We start from the raw sequence: 24,316 nt of genomic DNA, 5'->3' as shown, positions 1-24,316 counted from the left end.
AAGAGCCAGAAGTCGAGCTGTGGCTCAAGTGGTAGAACATCAGCAAAAAAAGCTAAAGGATAGTGCCCAGACCGAGAGTTCAATTCCAATACTGGTACCAAAAACAAAAACAAGCCAGGTACTGGTGGCTCACACCTATAATCCTAGCTACTCAGGGAACTGAGATCTGAGGATCATGATGCGAAGCGAGTCTAGGCAGTGGTTTATTTCCAATAAACTACTCAGAAAAAGCTGAAAATGACACTGTGGCTCAAGTGGTAGAGTGCTAACTTTGAGCACAAAAGCTTAGGGACAGACCCCAGGCCCTAATTTCAAGCCCTAGAACCACCCCCCCAAAAAAAATTAAAAACAAATAAATAAAATTTTAAAATAACCAAATACACAGTGATAAGGCCTCTAATACTTGGTGTGCAAACACAGAACTTTCTTTATTTTCCTATTGAGAATGTTCACATAAGAAGAAAATGGCCTGTACTTTATACAAATGCCTTACAGACCAGAGCGCTGTGACAAAAACACGTCTTTTCCTTCTAAACATTTACTTTGCAGAGCAACAGCTTTTAACCTAAATTACTGCAATAGAAGCCTCTACTTGTTATGGAAAATCGAAGCCTGGTTCTATTCTACTTTTGTGATGTTTTCCTCACTCCTGTAACCAGAGATGTTTCTCACATCCTCACAGGTAGTTCTCCCTTCCCTGGCCTGTTTGAGGATAGCGGCTTATGAAGAAGGAGGGAAATTCATTGGTCACCGGATCTTGCCAGTGCAAGCCATTAGGCCAGGTATGGATGGTGCTGTGGTGGCAAATTCTTAAAGTTGTAATGAAAATAATCACGGACTTTTACCTGGTTAGGATTCAAGCCATTATTTGCTGCTTGGTGACTTTTCCAGGTAACCAGGGCTATATAATCTGGACTTAAATATAGTCCTTTTTTGGTTTTGCAGCATACAAGTCCACTTGTGTCCCCAGTACCTACACAGAACAGAACACCTGAAAACTCTCAGATAAGGGTTTATGTCCATAGCTTGAGGGTCTGGGGATTAGTAGTGTGTACTAATCTGTTTTTCACAACTATCATGAGAGTATCTCTGTAGATTACTTTTATTTGGCTCGTGGGTTTTGGAGACAGAAAGCACAGGATCAGAAAAGCTCCTCTGTTTTGCCTCAGATGAGGTCCCAATATTGAGTGCATCTCACAGGAGTGTGGGGGTGGGGGTGGGTGGAAGGGAGCAATCATCTCACCAGACATGAAGCCACTGAGCTGAATGGGGTCAGGCCAGCTCTTTGCATAAAGAAAAACAAACAGCAAAGCTTTCTCAAGAACTAACGGTGGGTCACAGGAGAATGACCTTGAATGACCTTACTCCCTTCAGAAAGCATATTTCCCAATGACTCCAGGTCTTCCCACTTGGCCACACCTAGAAGGCCCATTGTCTTTCCTATTACCATGGTATAGATAAAGTTTCCAACACAGGAAACCCAGTGTGTGTGTGGGGGGGGGGGGGGAAGGGAGGTAACAAGGGCCACACAGCACCACAGGCCACTGATCCAACTTGGGCTCAGCAACACAGCAGTGCTTCAGGATGCCCATTTGACTTGGATCTGTTCCGGGCACACTTGTTGCAGAGTACAAGCTGAAAGGACAGGGGTGTCCACGCTCTGGCCGTCTCTTACAAGATCACACGGAATGCAATAAGGCCCAGTTCTACACGTGCAACTTAAGTGTCTGCTTGTGTCATTTCTCTTTCATTCCATTTCATCAGCCAAAGCAGAACTAAGCCCCAAGAAACCACATCACATAGAGTCTCTTATAAGGGGGCAAACTTGGGTGAATAATTCAAACTGTGGCATAGAGTTCTGAATTCTCTTCAGAGTGGGCAGGGTTGGAAGGGAGAACAAATTAGAGGCAATAACGGTGCCCTGACAACTGAGGAAATAAGACTTTATCACTCAATTATCATGTAGCTCAATGAGCAACAAGTGGCCTGTGCACGTGCATTTCCATCACACAGATGCTCAGGGGTGTGAGTAACTTAAAGAAAATCCATGACACATAGTAAGTATGACTGTGTCCCTCCAGGCTATCACTACATCTGCCTGAGGAACGAGAGGAACCAGCCTCTGATGCTGCCCGCTGTCTTTGTCTACATAGAAGTGAAGGACTATGTGCCAGATACGTATGCAGGTAAGCAATCCAGCTCTGAGGGGCATTACCATCTGTACTCATCTATTGTGGCTGAATGGAAGGACAACTGGATTAAAGCAAAAGCTCAGAAGCACACACTTACGATAGATAGATAGATAGATAGATAGATAGATAGATAGATAGATAGATAGATAGATAGATAGATAGATAGATAGATAGATAGATGATAGATAGATAGATAGATAGATGATAGATAGATAGATAGATAGATAGATAGATAGATAGATAGATACTATATATATACACATACATATACACTTATATAGAGAGAGAGAGCTAGTTTTAGAACCCTGATCTTTTTCATAGACAAATTGCTGTATTTCAAGAAATTAATTTATGATGATCTCAACTGGGAATCACAAATTCAAATACTTATAGTTCCAAGCATCTTAGGTATAAACATGGAGAAATGATGGAGGTTATGGCAAATTAGAACACTTGGCTTATCCAAAGATGGCTAGCTTGACTCTCTCCACCTACCTGTGGGCCATGCAAATGAGATCCAGATTACAAAGTCTTTTCACTGTTCTAACAGTCTGGAAGACAGGATGTTTATGTACAATGTCTCTAATCATGAAACAATATACAGGACAAATCAAGGTGTAGGCCTTTGCTAAAATGGATGGTATCTTCAAAAAGCAAAAACAAAACCAAAACTGGAGTTCTTTTGACTCTGGAGTTGTGAGGCATTTTGACTTTTCCAGTTTGGCCCAAGGAGTTGAGCACCTTTTATTTTCTCTTCCTGAGATTTCAGCAAAGTTTGCTTCTTGTCTATTTCCAGAATGTTACCTTAGATTAGCCGCCGATGTTATATGGGTACTTGGATGGATAGATGGATGGATGGATGGATGGATGGATAGATGGATGGATGGATGGATGGATGGATGGATGGATGGATGGATGGATAGATAGATGGATAGATAGATGGATGGTAAAGGAATGGATGATTAGATGGATAAATGTATGGCTTGTTGGTTAGATGGGTGATGGATGATCAATAGTTCCAGAATCTTGGACTTAACATGTCTCTTCCTTAGACGTGATTGAAGCCTTGTCAAACCCAATCCGATATGTGAACCTTATGGAGCAGAGAGCTAAGCAATTGGCTGCCTTGACTCTGGAAGATGAGGAAGAAGTGAAGAAGGAGGTGAGGGTCTGTCTGCTGGGGTGGGGCCTGGCATCAGTGCGAATTCTGAACCTGCTTGCTGGTTTTGCCACAGTAACTCCACTTCCCAGGAGAACAAGATATGCACCAGATAAATACTCCCATGGAGTCACAAAACAGCCCAATCATTGACCGTGTCCTTCATGGTTCCTCCAACAGCAGCGTTTTATCTTGTGATCACATGAATCAGTGATTTCATACTGACCAGAAGTAATGAAGGCAGTTTTTTAAATTCATGCAATTTTACTGTTATTATAAAACTGACATAGAGAAGGATATCAGTTATGTAAGTCAGATAAAGAGTACATTTCTTTTTAAATAATGTAACCCCCTCCCTAACTCTGTCCTTCCTATCCCCAATCACAAGTTTTATAGTTCATTTTCAACATAGTGTTTAGTGAGTACCACTGCTCTATTTGTTCACCCTTTGTCCTTCCATTGCTGTTCCCCTGCCTTTAACCTCCCCAAACAGAAAAATGAACAAGCAAGACCAAATGAAAAGTAAACAAAAACAGCAAAAAAGAGAAAAAAAACACCTCCTATTTCCATTTCCTGAAGTTCATTTTGATAAATATTATTTTATACAATCAGATGGGCATAGCCATTGCACCTGTGTGTCCTCTCCTGAGGATATCCTCATTCGGTCTCAATGCCTGTGAATAAATTAAAGCATTTTTAAGAGATGGTCATAGGTTCCTAGTTTCTCAGAAGGCTGAGTCATGAGGATCAAAATTGGAGGCCAGTCTGGGCAGAAAAGTCTGTGAGACTCTTATCTCTAATTAATCACCAATGAGCTGGAAGTGGAATTGTGGTAGTAGAGTGCTAGCCTTGAGCAAAAACAAAACAAAACAAGAAGCTCTCCACATACACACACACACACACACACACACACACACACACACACACACACACACACACACACACACACATACACACACACACACACACACACACATGCACGCACGCACGCACACGCCAGAATCATTTAGTATTTTCCTTTGTTTTGAATTTGAAGTACAGGATTATCAAAATGATTTGGAGATTTTTAAAAACATCTAACATGATGCCTGAATGTAGCATGGGCCGTAAAATATTTACTCATATTATATATTAATGGTTCCCAAAATCATTTGAACATACTTTCAAATTAGGTGCCATACAATGTAAAGAATAATCAATGTATGTTAAAGAAATATGGGAAGGGATGGGAAGGGGAAACAAAGAGGAGGCAACAATGCTTGATAAGAAATGTACTCATTATCTTGCCCATGTAATTGTAACTCCTTTGTACAGTATTCTCACAATAAAAAAAAGAAATACTTAAAGTCTAAACATAGTATATATATATATATATATATATATATACATATATATATATATATATATACATGGAGAGAAAGACAGAGACAGAGCGAGAGAGAAACTGACAATTGTTTTGATTTTAAAAATCTGAAACAATGTAGTGATTATTAAGGATGAAACTGATATTCAAAATAATAATAGAAGTGGGATATTTTCATTCAAATAATCAGAAGACTTTCAGGAGGAAAGAAAAACTGGAGAATTAAAAGTATAAATATTTACTTCATTATATTGAGAATTGTAGATATATAATGGTAAAAAAAAAAAAGCCAGAGGGGGTCTGGGAAGGTGGCTCAGTGGCAACGCGCTTGCCTTGCATGCAAGAGGCCCTGGGTTCGATTCCTCAGCGCCACATAAGCAAAAAGAAAAAAGCCGGAAGTGGCGCTGTGGCTCAAGTGGTAGAGCACTAGCCTTGAGCTGAAGAGCTGAGGGACAGTGCCCAGGCCCAGAGTTCAGGCCCCACAACCGGACCCCCCCACAAAAAAACCCCAAAAGCCAGAGGGTTTCATTTACAAATGCATCATATTTGTTATGCACTTCAAAGCACTGACACACATCAATACATTTTACTCACACTTAATGCATGCATCAGATCTGATTTCCAGGAGTGATTCTTAATTTCTCAAAAATTAGAAGAATAAACATTATCTGCTGTCACTCTGGAGTAGAAATGTCATGCACAAATGGGGATCTTGTTTGGGAAACTCTTTTCTTGAAGGTAGGGCTGGATCTAACAAAGCCTCAGCCACCACTCACATTTGTCCTGAGTGGGCTAGATCTTGGTATTGTGAAATTATCAGTCTCCCCTACAATTGTCTAGCTAAACTGGTGAGCTTATCTTCCAGTTATGCAAATGAAGATATGTCCCTCCTAACCAGCTCCATGCACGGGGCTGTCTGATTTAATTTATGATCCTCTACCTCTAATAGCTCATCACATACAAGGTGTTTGAAAGAAACTTTACTTACTATGTCACTATATAAAGCATTCAACTCTAGTTATTAGTCATAAGAGCCACATTTTCGGTGATCATAAGTCAGTCTTTCCCCCTTCCTTTTAATTATTATCTTCAAGTAGTCAGGCAAAGGGACTTCTATTTAACATGTCTGTTTCTGTGTACATCTGGATTACAGTCAGCCATTCCATCATTCTTTCTTCCCCTCACATGGGATTTTTAATCTGCGTATCCTGTGGCAGATGAACATTCAGTTATCACTTTACTGAATCATATACAAATATGTTCAAGGGCCTTCTGTTTCAGACTAGGAATGTGTGGGTTCTTTCTAAGAGGTCTTTTACTATCTTTGTTTGTTGTCTGGTTTTCAGTACTGGACTTTGAACTTAGGCCTTTCCATGTGCTAGGTAGACACAGTACACCTTTAGGTAGACACAGTACACCTTTAGGTAGACACAGTACACCTTGCGCCACGCCTCCAGCCCTTTCTGCAGTGGTTATTTTAACATGAATGTTTGCATTTTTCCCCAGGTGGGTCTGTACCATTATCGTTTTATTTCACATGAGTGAGAATGTGAAGGGTGTGCCATTGCACCCAGGTTGTTTTCTGTTGAGATGTGATTTTGTGCCATCTTCGTGCATGTTTGTCTAGAACTATGATCATCCCAATCTCAGCTTCCCAGGTAGCTAGGATTACGTCTCTGCAACTGACTTGAAAAATTAATTTTTCAAAGCTGATTTCATTGGGACGGTTAAAAAATGCCTTTGATTCAAAAACTGGCATGTTGGAATGAAACCTCTTTGTACAACAACTTAAAGGTAATATTTTTCTTATCATAAAACAATTAAGCCAAAACTTGCAATGATTCCATTGGGCCACCAGAGGGCAGGGCCTTACTTCTGCTGATATTCTTCGATACTAGGAAAACAAAATCAAGTAAGGGCAGGGAAAGACTTCCTCTCTTCTGAACCTTCTTCCCTTGATATTTATTTAACTGGATTCTAAGGCTTTTAGGTTCCTTCTATAAGACAAATTTGCAGTTCTTTTGTTTTGATCATAATTTATAGTAACCTCGGAAAGGCTGTACTTTTTATTGAAATTCATCAAAGCAGGTATTTGAGGAAAACCTGGGGAGAAAGAGTCATAAGGATTGCTTTTGATGATTCTTTTGAGTGGGACAAGGTATTTGTTTTTGGATCACGTATCTATCTGATGGAAAATGCTTAATTTTGTAATCATGTCAAAGGCTAAATTCCTATTTTTTTAAAAAAATCTCTTCAGTTTTCAACCCTTGTATTGAATCTTTTTTTTTTTTTTAACTTAACTTGTCCTAGATGAGTGCCTTTTCCTGCCTTAACAATTATTATCACATTTGTTTGTCTTTGTGTCTCAGCTACAAGTTACTCTTATGGCTCTTGAAGCTGCCATTTTCCACATACAGAGTAAAAGCTGCTCTTGACATTTAGACTTAAGACCATAACACATGTCCTAATCCAAGTTCTGCTGTCCCCTGAGTGAACTCTGCCCCACATCACAGTTTTTTCAAAAATTTTCTGTAGATGTTGATTTCTTATTAGTCTTATGAGGTTGTACAAAGGCATTTCAATTTTTTTGGCATTTTCTTTTTTTATTGTGAAAATACTATACAGAGGGGTTACAATTACATGGGCAAGATAGTGAGTACATTTCTTATCAAGCATTGTTGCCTCCTCCTTTGTTTCCCCTTCCCATCCCTGCCCTCCCATCTACCCCCCAGGCCCCAACCCCTGTGCTAAAGTTGTAAAGTTCATTTTTTGACATAATGTCTTGTACATCTCATTGTTGTAATGGGTCCACCTATATCCCTATTTAAACAATTTGTTTTTTTCCTTCCCAGTGAAAACAAGGGTTATACCATGGGGGAGGGACATACAAAGCAACAAAGAAATCATCGTATAAATATGTTAGAAACAATAGCAAGAAAGAAAAACCATTTGAGTCCTTATCTTGGGGTTCATTTCACCTAACACCACTTATCTGACCTTTTCGGCTTGTCTCAGACATATGCTACTTATTGCAAATAAGGGAAACCATGGGACCTATGTTCCTTTGGGCCTGGCTTACTTCACTTCATATAATTTTTTTCAAGCCTTTCCATTTCCTCACAAATGGGGCAATGTCATTCTTTCTGATGGAGGCATAGAATTCCATCGTGTATATATCACATTTTCTTGATCCATTTAACATATCAGTTATCAGTATAATACATCTTGATCAGTATCACCCCTTTCATCACCCTCCCCCATCTCTCCCAACCCACCTATCCCCTCAGCTTACTTGCTCCTGCTTTCACATAGGTGCCTTGAATATCATGACTATATAGTCTATACAGACTATACAGTCACACTCCCCTCCTAACAACACGTGTTCCAGCTTCCTGGAACTAACCATAGTGAGTTGTTCAAAGAAGTTACACTACTGGAATTCTCCCCTGCATATACCATATATACATATGAATATGCATACATTTGCATATATTTTTCTAATTTAGATCTCATTTCCACCTACAAGAGAAAACAGGTGTCCTTTGACTCTCTAACTTCACTTAATAATTTTTTCCAGGTCCATCTATTTCCCCGCAAATGACATCACAGCCTTCTTCCTGATGTATGAGTAAAATTCCACTGTGATATATATGTTCATATCTTTTGTCCATTGAAGAGTATTTGGGCTGTTACCACAACTTGGCTATGGTGACTAGTACAGCAATGAACATGGATGTGCCAATGTCTTTACTATGTCCTGTCTTGACTCTTTTGGATAAATGCCTTAGAATGCTACTTCACTTTCCAATGAAGTCTTTAGAAAAGATGTTCAGTAACACGCCCAGCTTTGTAAGGTTGTGAGAATAAAAACCACCTGAGCTAGGCACTGACACATGCCTATAATCCTAGCTACTCAGGAGGCTCAGATCTGAGGATTGTGGTTCAAAGCCACCCTGGGCGAGAAAGTCCTTGAGATTCTTATCTTCAATGAACTATTAAAAAAAAAAAAAAGCCAGAAGTGGCGCTGTGGCTCAAATGGTAGTGTGCAAGGCTTGAGCAAAAGAAGTTCAAAGACAGTGCCTAGGACCAGAGTTCAAGCCCCAGGACTGAATAAAATAAAATAAAGAAAAGAAAAGAAGAAAAGAAACACCTGTCCCGCAGCCTGCAGTGATCCACTGCTACTATTCTCATCTATTTCCATTAGGTAAGCCTAGTCAGTTCAAGTTTGCAAGTGGTGCCTTGAGCAGAAATGCCTGGTAGTTTGTCATCATAGATTCTCACTACACTCACATGGAACATTGGTCTCCTGAAAAATGGCAAGAGGCCTTGACAAGAGTTACAACCAACCCTAAATGCCTCACCCACCTTCTTTTCAATGTGTGTACAGCCAGAAGGGCAGGTAAGGAATGGAGAACTGTGAGCTTGCTGGCCCTCAGCCCACAACACTGGAGGCCTCCCAGGCCTCAGCATTTCTGAGGATTCATTTCTCACCAGGGCACAGTCTCAAGATTCCAGGCAAACGGCTCCTCCTCTAAGCCAAGGGAACAGACAGGCAGTGTCTGGCCCTAGTGTCTCAAGAAGTGCTTTATCCGGTCTTTTAGGGATATGAGATTGGGAGAGTTCAGAAGGGGGAAAATGTAATTTTCTGGCTATTTTCCAAATTTGAGCAGAAATAGTCCGAAGCTAAGCATCTACTCAATTGGAGCTCTCTCCCACTCCGTATGTGGCTCCAGTTACCCTGTCACATTAAATCCTGCCCCATTTGCTTGCCTCCATAGTTCCATTAACTGCCTGTTAATGGACAGTTGCTAGTAGACCTGCTTGCCCTGCCTGCGGCCCATGCTGCCTTAAGCTTCTCCACGTAGGACCTCAAAGTTCTGAACTTCTCCAAAAGGTCCCTGAAAATCCATCTCCAGTCCTTGCTGATCATCCTCCACTGCAACCACAAAAGCATCGCCCATGTTTACACAAAATATATCTCCTTAAAAAAACAAAATAAATATTTGAAGCTTTGTGCTGGTGGCAAGAAAGACCTTAAGATTCTGTTATCACCAATAAACTACCAAAGCAGGGCAGGGGAGGGGACAGGGTAGTGGTGGATGCAGGAAGTAGAGCTGTGGCTCAAGTTGTAGAGCACTAGCTTTGAGCAGAAGCACTCAGGGACAGCACCCAGGTACTGAGTTCAGTCCTGTGGACCAGCACACACACCACACACACAAACACACAAACACAGAGACACAGACACCACACACACAACACACACACACATTTGGAAGAGTGGTAGGGCTTTATCTCACTTGTACTCTATTAGCAGAGATTTCTCTTCCCCTTAGCCTGAGTTTAGAATGGCTTTTTTTTTTTTTTTTTTTTTTTTTTTTTTTTTTTTTTTTTTTTGCTGAAGGTTGATGCTATACCACTTGAGCCATACCTCCACTTCCAAGAGGATCATTTGGGAAAACAAAAAAAACCTGAGTTCTCTAAGACACTACTTCTAGATGCTCAAAGGAACCCATTCATTATTACCTTCATAGAAGGTAATAATGCCTCTGTTTCCTATTTAGCCATTTGCACTAGGGATCATCTTTTCTGGAATATAATCAAGGCTTGTTTGTTGTCTTAAGTGCTACTATTGCTCAAGCACATATGTTAAAGATGTTTGGGGGCATGGATTAAAAGACACTTGTGAAGACAAGCATGGTGGTGCATATCTGTGGTCCCAGCATATGAAAAGTAGAAATAGGAAAACTATGAGTTTTTTTTTAATAAAGTGTAAAAGAAAGTAAATGGAAGGAAGAAAAGAAGGATGGAGGAAAGGAGAAGGAAGGAAGAACAGGAATGGAAAACGGTAGAAGAAGCCAGGCATCAGTGGCTCACACCTGTAACCCTAGCTACTCAGGATGCTGAGATTTGAGGATCACGGTTCAAAGCCAGCCCTGGCAGGTGGAGTACTAACTTTGAGCTGAAGAGTGCAGGGACAGCCCTCACACTCAGAGTTCAATACCCACGACTGGCAAAAAGGTGGAAGAAAGACAGGAGAAAAGGAGGGAGGAAGAGAGGAGTGAAGGGAAGGCAAGAGAGAGAGGAAGGGAAGGAGGAAGTGAGGAAAAAATGTGAAAGAAAGCCACTCTCTTCTATTTTACCTTCCCTTTTACAAAATATATCAGTTTTCTTTCAGTAACGACATACCAAAGTGTCAGTGTTGCACTCAAATGGTTTCTGGAAAAATACCTCTCTCCTGGTGTCTTTCATGAATGCAGAACACTGGGATACAGTTGACAGTAAAACCTGCTGTAGACTTGGAAGGCAATTCTCATAAAGAGCTGCAAAGCATTTGAGTATCAAAAAGCATCATTGAAATAATATGTAATTACTGAGGCAATTATTTCATAAGGACCACATTTATTCAGCAAGCATTTATTAAATGCTCGCTTGGACCAAGAATATGGAGTGAAGTGGGTGGAGTGAAGATTTCTTAAGTGTTGATGCATTATTGTTCATTGGTAATGTTTCGTGCATTGCATTTATCTATAAATCTTTATAACACTTAACTTATTAAGTGCTCTAAGAAGCCTGACAAGATAGACAGCACCATGATTGCGAGTCCATACATATTCTTAGCTACAAAGAAGAAACGGAGCACAATGATTTGCCCAACATTCCACTGATAATGAATGTCAGGGGCAGAATTTGAACTTAGGCAAGTCTAGCACCAAAATCTGCATTCTTACCCACCACATCAATTAGTTATTGTTGTAAACCAAACAGTCCCCAAATTTAGAGACTTGCAACATGAGCTAATTCTTACGCCTTCCCACAAACACCTCTCCACCCCAAGATCTTTGTTCAACTGAGCAGTTCTTGCTGATTTCTAGCAGGCTCAGCCTATCTTGGCTGGCTCACCCATATCTAGGGGATGACTGGCCTAGGATGTCCTGGCCAGGAGGGCCAGGTCGCTTCTACAAAGCCTGTCATCCTCATTGATTGTATGGAGTTTGCTACTTTCTCACTAAAGCAAATCACCTCGTCAGTCCCAAAGGCACCTAGGAGGGTACCTCCGAAGGCTACCGACATGTTGGAGTTAAAATCAGAACTTCAATATAATTCACCTACCATCCTTGTGATTCTCAACACCATGACGCATTGATCTTGCTCTCTTGAGTTTTTCAAATTTTGCTGCTTCAAGCTTGAATGAGTTGTAACGATGCCTTGCTGTTTTAGGAAGGCAATGAAAGACCACTAAGAAATGCAGGAAATGATAGCGTCTTTATCATTGCAGGCTGATCCTGGGGAAATGCCATCAGAGGCTCCAAGTGAAACCAGGACCACACCAGCAGAAAATGGCGTGAATCACACCACATCCTTGACACCCAAGCCACCCTCCCAGGCTCTGCACAGCCAACCAGCTCCAGGTAAGCAATGGGGAAAGAACCACTGGCCCTGCATCAGGAGTCTCCAGCTGCTTGTGCACCTGTCTCTGAAGGTGGGCAGTATAACTTTCTTAGCTAACGCCCCTAGAGCAGAAAGTGGTGTATACATGCATAATGGTGAGTGAATGGATGAATGAACGCCAAAGTGGAGATCTGAGTACTCATCCCCCTTTGTTGACAACTTAGAGCCCATTCAGGTTTCCTGTATTGTTACCTCGTAGAGAGTTATGATTCATCTGCTGGTGAGGGTTGTGGAGAGTTCTAGAAATTTATCAACCAAATACACTTTAGAACCATGCTCTTAGTCCTACTTCACCAACCCTCTGTCTGCCAACAGCTCCTCTCCTTCTTACTCCAACATACTCTTTAGTTGCCTTGAGTGTCTCTGTGCCCTGGGCACTCTGTTGGGCTCTTGTCAGGGGTGAGTTTATTTCCCTCTCATTCCAGTCCTCTGCAGGTAAGATTCTGTTATCTTCATCATTACTTCCTGAGGGGCCACAGAGCAAATGGGGAGTGAACTCAGGTTAGACTCAGCTTCTCAAAATACCAAAACTCTGGCTTTGAGCTGGGACACTCCAACCTAAGGCCTACATTTCTCAGAAAAATCCTTTGATCGCTTTGAACAGTTTGATAGTCTTGTACTGATGGGTGTAATTACCTTCTGTGTGTGTCCTGCCTCTTTATGTGTGTGTCCCACACTTCTGGATGAGCTTCAGCGTATGCTGCTTCTGTACATCACATCCACAGTTGAAGAATGGCATGTGCTTGGTAACTCCTGTTGAATTGGCTAATCAAGAATACAGAATTTTTTCCAGAGAAGATGTGACTTCCTGATTCCCTTCTTGTTGTTGTCATAGAGGATGGGAGGGTATTTCTCATGTAGAGATGATATTTTAACAGGAACAAGTCATATTGAATTTTTATCAAATTGATGCTTTACTTTTTAGAAGAGTATTGGAATCAACTCCTGTAAGATAACTAATCACAAACAAGATGTTTGCACTTGGTGTATAATAGTCTTTAAAAAAGGACTGTTATACATCAAGTGAAAACTCCTTGTGTACTTCTGAGATATAAAAAAGTCACTTAAATACACTAATAAATAAATATAGTTGTGTGATTCCAGAAGCGGAAGAGAATTTGGAATTCTAACGCTGATTTTTAACCTTGGAATAATTTGCCTCACAGAACACAAAAATTCTTCCCTTACAAAGCAAAAGCTCTGGCCTTCTCCTAAAGTTCACATCTACTAAGACCTTGGTGTCACCTTCAAACCAGGAAGTCAATGCTGGCAGGATGCTCTGAGCTGAAGAGCGAGCTTGTGTGATCCTCATCTGCTTCTACTGATGAACTTTCCATTGTTCCACACCCCACCTCAGACCCCACAGTGAAGTCACTTGTCATGGATTGGTAGTTTCCTTTTATGTATGATAGTGCCTCAGATTTTCTTAGGTTTTGTAGCTTTAATGCTCTCAGGAATTCTGACCAGGTATTCTGCAACATGTCCTTGTAGGTAGTGTGAGGCTGATGCCCTCACCCCTCCAGGCATTCTGTCAGAGATGAGTGATGTCAGCACCCCCTCCTCCATGGCTGGTGATGTCCCATCATTTGATGATTTCTCTACCAGAAGTTATGATATTTTATATACCTTGGGAGAGATTCTTGGGGACTGAATCAATCTCCTCTTTATCTTCCCAAATCTCTGTATGCTTTTTGCCCACTGATGTTGGACTCCACTGGTGAGTCTTGCTGCAAAAACAATATTCTTACTGCTTGGTGGTCAGCCTTTGATTTTAAAAGATTGTGTTTGTCATTCCCAGGGTTGTCAAAAGGTGGCAGCAGCATTTCCTAAAGTGAATGTACTTTTGGTTCAAGTAGACACTATTCTCTCTCCCAGGTTATGTAGGCATGTAATTTCACACTTAAGAAGGATTATCTTAAAGTTACAAATGAAGACTCTTAAGGATCATTTTGTTACACATCTACTTTCACAATCTGTCATTGTGACATTGGCAGTCTGTGTGTGTAGGTGTGAATGTGTATATATGTGTGTGCATGTGTGTATAAGTGTGTGTGTGTACTTAAGAGTTGGTAGACGTAACTCAGGGCCTCATGCATGAGTTACCCTCCCGACCTCCAAGGCCCAAGCATTTCTTTCTACAGGAAGAGCACTATTTTAAAAGTTAAAGAAAGATATTTATTTTGTCTTTTTGTTTCAGGTTCTGTAAAGGCACCTGCCAAAACAGAAGATCTTATTCAGAGTGTCTTAACAGGTAAATATTCCCTTTTCCTTACCCCCTCACCACCTCCAGAGTTTGACAAATGAAGAACTAAAAAAAAGAAAAGATATCTCCCTTATCTCTGAAAAATAGGTTGTTAATATCTCTTTTTTGAAAGAGTCTACATATATTTAGCCCTAGTTTAGGCTCATTATGTGATGGAATCACAGGGAAGTAACTTAAAGTGTTAGATAGGACTCTACAAGTTAAAAATAATAGTTTTAGCCAGGCACTGGCTATAATCCTAGCTACTCAGATGGCTACAACCCAGAGGATTGCTGTTCAAAGCCAGCATTGGTGGAAAAATCTAAGACTCCACCTCCAAAACAACCAACAGAGAGAAAGGATGGAAGTCTGGCTCAAGTCATAGTAGAAAACCAGCTGTGAACAAGCAATCCAAGAAAGAGTACATGACCCTGAAATCAAAGTCCAGGCACCACCCACGAAAAAAATGTGACTGTACTGACTGAAGGAATCGGAGCAGCTGTAATGATCTTTGGTGATTTATTGATGAGTAATGTTTGTGTCTTTATATGAATACACATTACCTTTATACTTACAATATATTCTCAGGAATGGAATTTTACTACACAATTTTGTTTGAAAGAAGTGTTTTATGTAGTTATTTTATTGAAAAGGTGATGAGCAGGGGGTTACAGTTACATAAGTAAGGTAGTGAGTACATTTGTTTTTAATCAGTTACCCCATCCCTCATTATCTTCCACTTACCCCTCCTCCCCAGTTGTAAGGTTCTTTTTTTGCAGGGGGGGTCCAATCATGGGGCCTGAACTCTGGGCCTGGGCTCTGTCCCTCAGCTCTTCAGCTCAAGGCTAGTGCTCTACCACTTGAGCCACAGCGCCATTTCCAGCTTTTTTTCTTTTTGCTTATGTGGTGCTGAGGAATTGAACCCAGGGCCTCAGGCATGCAAGGCTAGCGCTCTACCACTTGAGCCACAGCACCACTTCTGGATCTTTTCTTTTTTCTTATGTGGTGCTGAGGAATCGAACCCAGGGCCTCAGGCATGCAAGGCAAGCGCTCTACCACTGAGCCACCTTCCCAGCCCCCCAGTTGTAAGGTTCTTATCCCACATAGTTGCATTGGTTCATCCTTTGTCCTGCTGTTTCTGTGATCCCCTTTCCCTTCCACATATAGAGAAATCTTACATATGAAATACATGGTACCAAACACTAAGAGAAATGAGAAAAAAAAACATTAGAAAAGGTAGTTTTTTTTTCTTTTAATCATTGTTTGGGACATATAGAATCCTGTTTCTTAAAAAAATATGTACTACAAGCTATTTTTATAGAAGTAAAAGTGAATCAGAAACCCCAAATCCTTAGGACTCTTAACTTCTTAATATAATAACTTACAATACTACCATGAGTTAGTTTATGCCTGAGGTAAACCATGAAATAAATGTATTTAGTTTTTCTCCATGATTTCCCCCTGCCCCCAAAAAATTGCATATCAAGAGAATCAACACAGGACAGAGAAAGAAAGTATACTGCAATTCCTTAAAGATCTTAGCATTTAGTAACCTACTTTATTCTTCTGATTCAATGTTTACCCACTAAAGCATCTCATTTTGTATTCAGCTTTATCATTATTCATAGCATTTATTATTTCTAAATCTCTTGACAGTTCTAAATGTTTGTGGCAATGTTTATTTTTGCTCCCAGAGGCAGAAAGTTTAGACCAAAGAATGAAAACACATGAATTCTGACTTAATCTGGGTACAAGTAAAGGAGAATTCATTGAAGTTAAAACCCTGCCCCTTAAAAGCTATCTCACCATCCATGTGGTGATAAGCAGGACACTGAGAAATTGGAGTAGCCCACTGATCATCAGATTTATATTGACTTCTGGAAAGCACATTCTAGAACTGAGGCAAGAGGTTAGCGAGATTCAGAATGTTTTAAGCGCAGGCTCTGTCATAGTCAACATTCTCTCAACATTGGATAAAGTATCACAGAAGTTGTTGATAACCCTTCTGATGTCTTCATGAAATCTAGATTAGAGGTTCCTCTCCCTGGATACTAGCTACCATATATTGTGTAGATAAATGCACAAGCCATACTGTGAATGCTACCCCTGAGAGAGGTCATTGTAGAACCTACATAATTATTTGTTAAGCCTCCTCAAGCACAGAGCCCAAAACTATTAAGCACTTTCCATGAATTCTCTTTTTGTTGTTGTTGTTGTTGTTGTTGTTGTCAGTCGTGGGGCTTGAACTCTGGGCCTGGGCGCTGTTCCTCAGCTCTTCAGCTCAAGGCGAGCGCTCTACCTCTTGAGCCACAGTACCACTTCCGGTTTTCTAGTGGTTTATTGGAGATCAGAGTCTCAAGGACTTTTCTGCCTGGGCTGGCTTTGAACCATGATCCTCAGATCTCAGCCAGAGTAGCTAGGATTACAGGTGTGAGCCACTGGCACCCGGCTTCCATGAATTCTTTTATGGCACCATCCTAACAACCCTGTAAAGTAGTACAAATGTTATAATCCTTAAAGCAGATGTGTTGGGGCTCTTCCCAAATTCCCTGTACATCTGATGTGCCCTTTTCTCCCAGCTGTGATGAGGGCTGGCTCCTAACAGCTCATGGCTTCTCTTTCTCTGCAAAACTGACCAGAGCCTATAGGAAGATCCTCCCAAGAAGACTAGAGCACCCCCACATTGCACTGCAAAAATGCAATGAGCTGATATTCTTGCCTTAAGAGGAGATCAATCCTTCTGACCATTCATCGTTCATACTACAGGGCTCACCTGCGGTCAGGTAGCAGGCAGGCTCTGTTTGACATAGCCTCTGGTTTAGTAAATGCTCCAGTCTCATCTCCCTCCTCTTTCCTACCCTCAGGAGATCACATTCACCTGAATGCACATTTTGGGCTCTGTTTAGAGAACCCAAACTTTAAGATTAAAAAATATATATATATATAAACTATGGAAGAAAGTGAGTACGCAAGAAGTTAAGTAACACAGTTGTAAAGTTGGCAAGGGATAGAGCAAGACAAGAACCCAGATAAGCTGGACATCAAGGCTCTGCTCTTAAGGTGTTTGTTAGTGGAGATGAGACTGAGACAGGTATTGCTCTCCAAGCCGGTCCCCAATGCTCTCCCTGCCCGCACTTTCCTGCCCTTTAGCTCTTATGCTCATCTGTTGCAGAAGTGGAAGCGCAGACTATTGAAGAGCTAAAGCAACAGAAATCATTTGTAAAACTTCAAAAGAAGCACTACAAGGAAATGAAAGACCTAGTAAAGAGACACCACAAGAAAACCACTGACCTGATCAAAGAACACACTACAAAATATAATGAAATTCAGAATGACTACTTGAGAAGAAGAGCAACTTTGGAAAAGACGGCTAAAAAGGACAGCAAGAAAAAGTGAGTTGTTTATTTTATAGCATGAGGAAGAAAGTCATTTCCATGGACTGTCAAGGTTTGGGGCCATGTTATCCCCTATTTGAGGACCTAAACCATTCCTTTTGCTTGCAGCCAAATTTCTTTCTTTCTTTATTTTTTTTTTCTTTTTTAAAGTAATGGGATTTTTTTCCTTTTTTAAAGTAATGGGATCTTGCTATGTCACCCTGGCTTTTTTCAAATTCCTAGGGCCAAGCAATATTCTTGCCTTAAAATTTTATGTACAAGCTTAGAAAAATATTTATGTACAAGCACAGTCTAGATTCTAGACAGAGCTCTGGCAAATAGATTCATAATCTCTCTCTCTCTCTCTCTCTCTCTCTCTCTCTCTCTCTCTCTCTCTCTCTCTCTCTCTCTCTCTCTCTCTCTCTCTCTCTGTGCATGTGTCCTAGGCCTTGAACTCAGGCCCTGGGCACTGTCTTTTTTTTTGCTCAAGGCTAACATTCTACCACGTGAGCCAAATTCCACATCCAGCTCTTTTGATAATGAATTGGAGATAAGAGTCTCGGGACTTTCCTTACTGGGCTGGCTTTGAACTAGAATCCTCAGATCTCAGCCTCCCGAGTAGCCAGGATTACAGGCATGAGCTTTTCTTGTATTCATGACCACCAGCATATTTTTTCCCTGTTTCTAATGTTATCTCAAAGGTGATGTACAGAGGGGTTGCAGTTACCTGTCAGGTAATGAGCACATTTCTTTTTGAAGTGTAACCCATTCCCTCATTCTCTCCTAGTTTTTCCATTCCTGACTTACCTCTCCCTGAAATTCTATAGTTCATTTCCAAAATGGTGTCCATTGGGTTTCTCTGCTGAATTGGTTCACCCTTAAGCTCTTTTTTGTCTTTTCAGATCTGAGCCCAGTAGTCCTGACCATGGCTCCTCTGCCATAGAACAAGACCTAGCTGCTCTGGATGCAGAAATGACCCAAAAGTTAATAGACCTGAAAGACAAACAGCAACAGCAGCTGCTTAATCTTCGGCAAGAACAGTATTATAGTGAAAAATACCAGAAGCGGGAGCATATTAAGTTGGTAAGCCCAAGATACGTGATTTATGCTTGTGTGGCTGCAACCCCCTTTGCCAAAGCAAATATCTGATCCTAGTGGGTCTCCTATAGGAAACTAGGACAACATAAATGAAGCTCATCTGTGAGGGTACAGGGACTATACTATACAATATTTTATACAATATTTTATAAGCCCTATCACTCTAGCATGCTTACTTGGCTCCTTTCCCCAATTATAATTTGTAGATTATAGATTATAATTATAGATTATATTATAATATGTGTTTTCATTTGCACAAACTTAAATTTAGATTTAAATAGTTTTAGGGGAATCTTTGGAATTTTAATGAAGTTAAGATCCTACCCAGGAGTATCATGGTTCAAAACCAGCCTGGGCAGAAAAGTCTTTAAGACTCATATCTCCAATTAACCACCAAAAAGCTGCAAGTGGAGCTGTGGCTCAAGTAGTAGAGAACTAGTCTTGAGCAACAAATATAGAGACAGTGCTCGGGCCCTAAGTTTGAGCCCCTAGGAACAGAATATTAGAGAAAGAAAAAGAAAGAAAGGAAGAAAGGAAGGAAGGAAAGGCAGGCAGGCAGACAGGCAGGGAGGGAGGGAGGGAGGGAAGAAGGAAGGGAACAAGGAAGGGAGAGAGGGAGGGAAGGAGGGAGGGATGGAGCTGGGCGTGGTTGCCAAAGCCTGTAATTTTACCTACTTGGGAAGTAGAGATGGGAGAATCATGCTTCAAGGCCAGCCTGATAATAAAATGTCTGAAGTCTACATCTCAACCAATGGCTGGACACTGTGCATGCCTGTTATCCTGTTTTAAGGGGAAAGGACAAAATTGGGACACAGTGACACACACCGGTCATCCTGCTCAGTAAAAACCAAGACCCTAAGTTTAATCCCCAGTCCAGTGCACCCCCCTAAAAAAAATTGAAAACAAAAACGTTGAAAGTAAATTTGTACTTTTTTTGTATCATTAGGCCTTTTAAGATCAACAATAACAAAATTACAAAACCTTCCATCCGACTTCTTATAGTCAGCTTGTGAATACCACATATCTTGACACTGATCAAGATTCATTGGCATTCAACATTGACATCTTGAATTGAAACTCCTTTGTACAGTGACTTAAAGATAATAAAATAAGGGCTGGGAATATGGCTTAGTGGTAGAATGCTTAGCATGCATGAAGACCTGAGTTCAATTCCTCAGTACCACATAAACTGAAAAAGCCAGAAGTGATGCTGTGGCTCAAGTGGTAGAGCGCTAGCCTTGAGCAAAAGAAGCTCGGGGACAGTGTCCAGGCCCTGAGTTCCAGCCCTAGGATTGGCAAAAACGATTCTAAATTTAAGATAATGAAAAAAATAAAACATCTTTCAAAAAATCATTATCTAAAGGGCCAACATAGATTCTTGTTATTCCAGTTGCTAAAGCTCCCTATGAAAGCAGGTGCTACTTCCTCAATTAATGAGCATTTTTTGTCCTCCAAACGTTTGCTCATGGATTGTGATATTCTCTCCATGACTAATATCTAATACCATATATTGAGCAAAGCCAAGAAAAGAAATGAGTAAGTTAATGCCAATTAAAGTTACACCCATAGGAACTGGGTTGATAGAGGTATTGATTTGTGTGATCTGCCCATTTCTTTGCTAAGAGTCTGTATAAGAAAATTGTAATGCTGTTTTTGCTTGTAAAATTGGAAATCTGAAATGACTTAGCTGACACTGCACATTAGATAACTTAGTACAGCACTGTTGATGTAGTACTGAACTTCTATGACTATGAAAACTCATGGCTCACAATTAAGCTATGGGACTTTTCTTTTTTTTTTTTTTATGTGGTGCTGAGGAATTGAACCCAGGCCCTCATGCATGCAAGGCAAGCGCTCTACCACTGAGCCACCTTCCCAGCCCTGAGCCACCTTCCCAGCCCAAGACTTTTCCTTTTTGACAGACTCTCCAGAATTAATAGGGCAGGGCAGTCCCAGAGTGATCCCTTTAAAGTTATTTCTGATCACATCATTCTTCTGTTCAAAAACCTTCAACAGGCCCCACCTTACTCTGAGCAACACAGAAGAGATAAAGAAACCCAAAGACCTTAGAAGATCTGTCTCTCAACCCGCAAATCTAATGTCTCTTACCCAATTCTTTATAATCCTCCTCAGAGAGAACTATTCTGTTCTTCCAATATCCAGACCCAGTCTGAACCCAGAGTTTGCATATCAATTCTTCTGCTTTTCTAAATCTTCCCTTTATAAGTCAGTCTTTTATCTGAGAACTTGGGTTGCCTTATCAGGAAGTTTGGCCTACATAATCTATTTTAAACGCTATTCAAGTTGTTGAGACACTCTGAGGTTTTTTAGTACATTTTATTTAGTTACAAGATTTTACCCTAGCTTTCCCAACTTCACCATCCCCTCAAATTATCTATCCATTGTAAGATATATAGAGAAAGAATATTAATACCTTATACATTGAATATTATGACTACATTTGCTCACTCTTCCTCTCTCCATTCCATATTTTCTTTATAAACTTCCTTTTTATCTACTCACCTCCTGTGTCCTGGTTTCTTTATACTTTTATGTTGTTTTAATTCAAACTATATATATATGGTACAACATATATAAAGATCACCTATCCACACTTGGCTGCTGATTTTGGGCAAAATTTACTGTGATATAATTCTTAAGAGTGCCTTTAAACATTTCTTTCTTAAAGTCTTAAATAAATCTATTAGCAACAGAATGTTACATTTTAACTCCAGCTGACTAAGATGACAAAACTTCCAAATGACCTTGAACAATAAAACTACCTTACTACAACCAAGAAGGCAGAAGATAGAGGCAAAAGATGCCTAAAGAATGCAACATCTTTACACAGTAACCAACCCTGGAGTTGCAGTTTAGACTATAATTATTTGTTCATCCCAGATCCAGGAGAAAGATGTAGTAAACCTCTACTGTTGTGGTTGTATACAGTTAGAAAAATAATAGTCCAATATGAAAGAGTAAAAACTGAAAGGCACTCTGGATTTGGGGAAGTTTATTTGGATAGCTACCTGAGACATCCACTATTTACACTTTAACTGCAACATGCCTATCAAAGCTTTATATCAATTCCATTTATAATAACCAAGAATTGGGGCTGGGAAGGTGGCTCAGTGGTAGAGCGCTTGCCTTGCATGCATGAGGCCCTGGGTTCGATTCCTCAACACCACATAAGCAAAAAGAAAAAAGCCGGAAGTGGCGCTGTGGCTCAAGTGGTAGAGCGCTAGCCTTGAACTGAAAAGCTGAGGGACAGCGCCCAGGCCCAGAGTTCAGGCCTCACGACCAGACCCAAAAAAAAAACAAAAAATTAAATTAAAAAAAATAACCAAGAATTATTCTCCAAGGAAACCTTTAAACTGAAAGTGTGAATTCTATCTTTGATGAGAGTTCTAAATGTTGAACGAACAGGCCTCCCAGGCTAAATTAGATGAATGAAAGGGTAATTTAAAAATTGAGTAGGGCGCTGGTGGCTCACACCTGTAATCCTAGCTACTCAGGAGGCTGAGGTCTGAGGATGTGGTTCGGAGACAGCCCAGGCAGGAAAGTCTGTGAGGCTCTAATCTCTAATAAACCATCAGAAAAACCGGAAGTGGTGCTGTGGCTCAAATGGCAGAGTGCTAGCCTTGAGCTGAAGAGCTGAGGGACAGCACCCAAGCCTAGAGTTCAAGCCCCACAACTGACAAAAATAAAAATAAAAAATGAGTAGGCCTAGCTTTTTTATTGTTTTAAAGAGTATTCAGATAATAAGAAAAAAATAAACAAAAAATATTTAGGGATTAAATGATAACTTGCTTTGGTTTCAGATGTTGCTATTTGGAGTTCAAGAAGTAAAGAGACCAGCCTATCAATAAACTCCTTACCAGGTTTGACCCTGGAATTGAGGATCCATTTTGTCCTTATTTCCCAGAATAGTGGGAGGACTGTAGAGATCTCATTGTAATCTCTAGCAAAAGTTTCTCATGTCTGGATTTTTAACGCTCTGGTCCCACACAATTCTCCCTAAAGTTGTAGCTTCTGTTTCTGATGTAGCTGCAGCAGTGGCCATCCTTTCCTGGATTGGATGTTGCCATACACTGTTTTCATCTCACTGCTAAGGAGCTCACTACCATGATCCCCTAGATGTACCTGTGACGAGTATCATGGCAACTGAATGCAGAGAAGTAGATGTGAGAATCACAGTTTAAAGCTATGTCCATGAGGAAGGGTAATGAGTGATGTCATTATCTGCCTGTCATCTCCCTAAAATTGCTTTTCGTTGAAATGAGACCTCTTTTTTAATTAATTTATTTATTTTTAATTTAATTTTATTGTTAAGGTGATGTACAGAGCAGTTACAGTTGCTTATGTAAGGTAGTGAGTACACTTCTTGTGGGACATTGCCACCATCTCCCTTATTTTTCTCCCACTTCCCCTGCTCTCCAACTCCCCCTGGCAAGTTGTAAAGTTCACATCCAACATAATGTCTTGTGAGTGTCTCTGTTGCATTGGTTCACCTGTTGTCCATTGCCTTGACATTTTGTTGTTCCCCTTCCCTTTCCCAAACAGATAAACGTATATACAAGATACAGAGTATCAAAATAAAAAATAGTGACAACAGGGGATAAAACAAATGAACATAAACCAAGGAACAAAGAAATAACTTCACACAGCACATTAAAAACAAGAACCACAAAGAAAAACCTCTTATTTCCACATCTTGGAATTCATTTCAATCAGCATCATCTTCTATGGTCTTATGTGCATAGCTATTAAGCTTTGGTGCTCCTCTGCTAGGACAATCCTAGACATATACTAATTATTACAAATGAGGGAAACTATGAAGCCTGTGTTTCTTTGGGTCTTGCTTATTTCACTTAATATGATTTTTTCCCAAGTCTTTCCATTGCCTTATGAATGGGAGATGTCATTCTTTCTGATGGAAGCACAGAATTCCGTTGTGTATATATTTCACATTTTCTTAATCCATTCATCTACTGAGGGGCATCTGGTTTGGTTCCATGTCTTAGCTATGGCAAATAATACTGCAGTGAACATGGTTGTGCTAGTAGCTTTAGTATGACCTTGTTTGTGGTCATTTGGGTAAATGTCCAGGAGTGGGATTGCTGGGTCATAGGGGAACTCTATGTTTAGTCTTTTGAGGAACCTCCATACTTCTTTCCAGAGTAATTGAACAAGTTTACACTCCCACGAACAGTGTAATAGGGTTCCCTTTTGGCCATATCCCTGCCAGCACCTGTTGTTATTAGATTTCTTGATAATGGCCATTCTACTGGGGTGAAGTGGAATCTGAAGTGAGAACTCTTTTATGCTTTTCTGTTGATCACTTGATGGATCAATAGCTGGATAGGTGACTTGTCTGGTGGTAAAGTCACAGTTCCTCTGGAAATCACTCCTGTGATTTCTTGCCCAGATTCATATTAA

General features: G+C 40.4%; 1 protein-coding gene across 3 annotated transcripts in view; it reads left to right on the top strand.

Moving 5' to 3' along the window:
• Positions 1 to 24,316, top strand: part of Plcb1 (phospholipase C beta 1) — a 661,556-nt gene that overhangs the window by 512,045 nt on the left and 125,195 nt on the right. For all 3 annotated transcript variants that reach the window (XM_070006762.1, XM_070006761.1, XM_070006760.1), the window contains exons 21-27: positions 683 to 782; positions 2,082 to 2,186; positions 3,245 to 3,354; positions 11,991 to 12,123; positions 14,361 to 14,414; positions 17,578 to 17,797; positions 18,682 to 18,862. In XM_070006762.1, the coding sequence (XP_069862863.1) occupies positions 683 to 782; positions 2,082 to 2,186; positions 3,245 to 3,354; positions 11,991 to 12,123; positions 14,361 to 14,414; positions 17,578 to 17,797; positions 18,682 to 18,862 (903 nt within the window). The remainder of the gene's footprint in view (positions 1 to 682; positions 783 to 2,081; positions 2,187 to 3,244; positions 3,355 to 11,990; positions 12,124 to 14,360; positions 14,415 to 17,577; positions 17,798 to 18,681; positions 18,863 to 24,316) is intronic.

This window comes from Dipodomys merriami, unplaced genomic scaffold, assembly GCF_024711535.1.
Source record: "Dipodomys merriami isolate MVZ:Mamm:240054 unplaced genomic scaffold, mDipMer1.0.p SCAF_7, whole genome shotgun sequence".
NCBI classification, from domain to species: domain Eukaryota; kingdom Metazoa; phylum Chordata; class Mammalia; order Rodentia; family Heteromyidae; genus Dipodomys; species Dipodomys merriami.
This window is presented reverse-complemented; position numbering and strand designations above follow the sequence as displayed.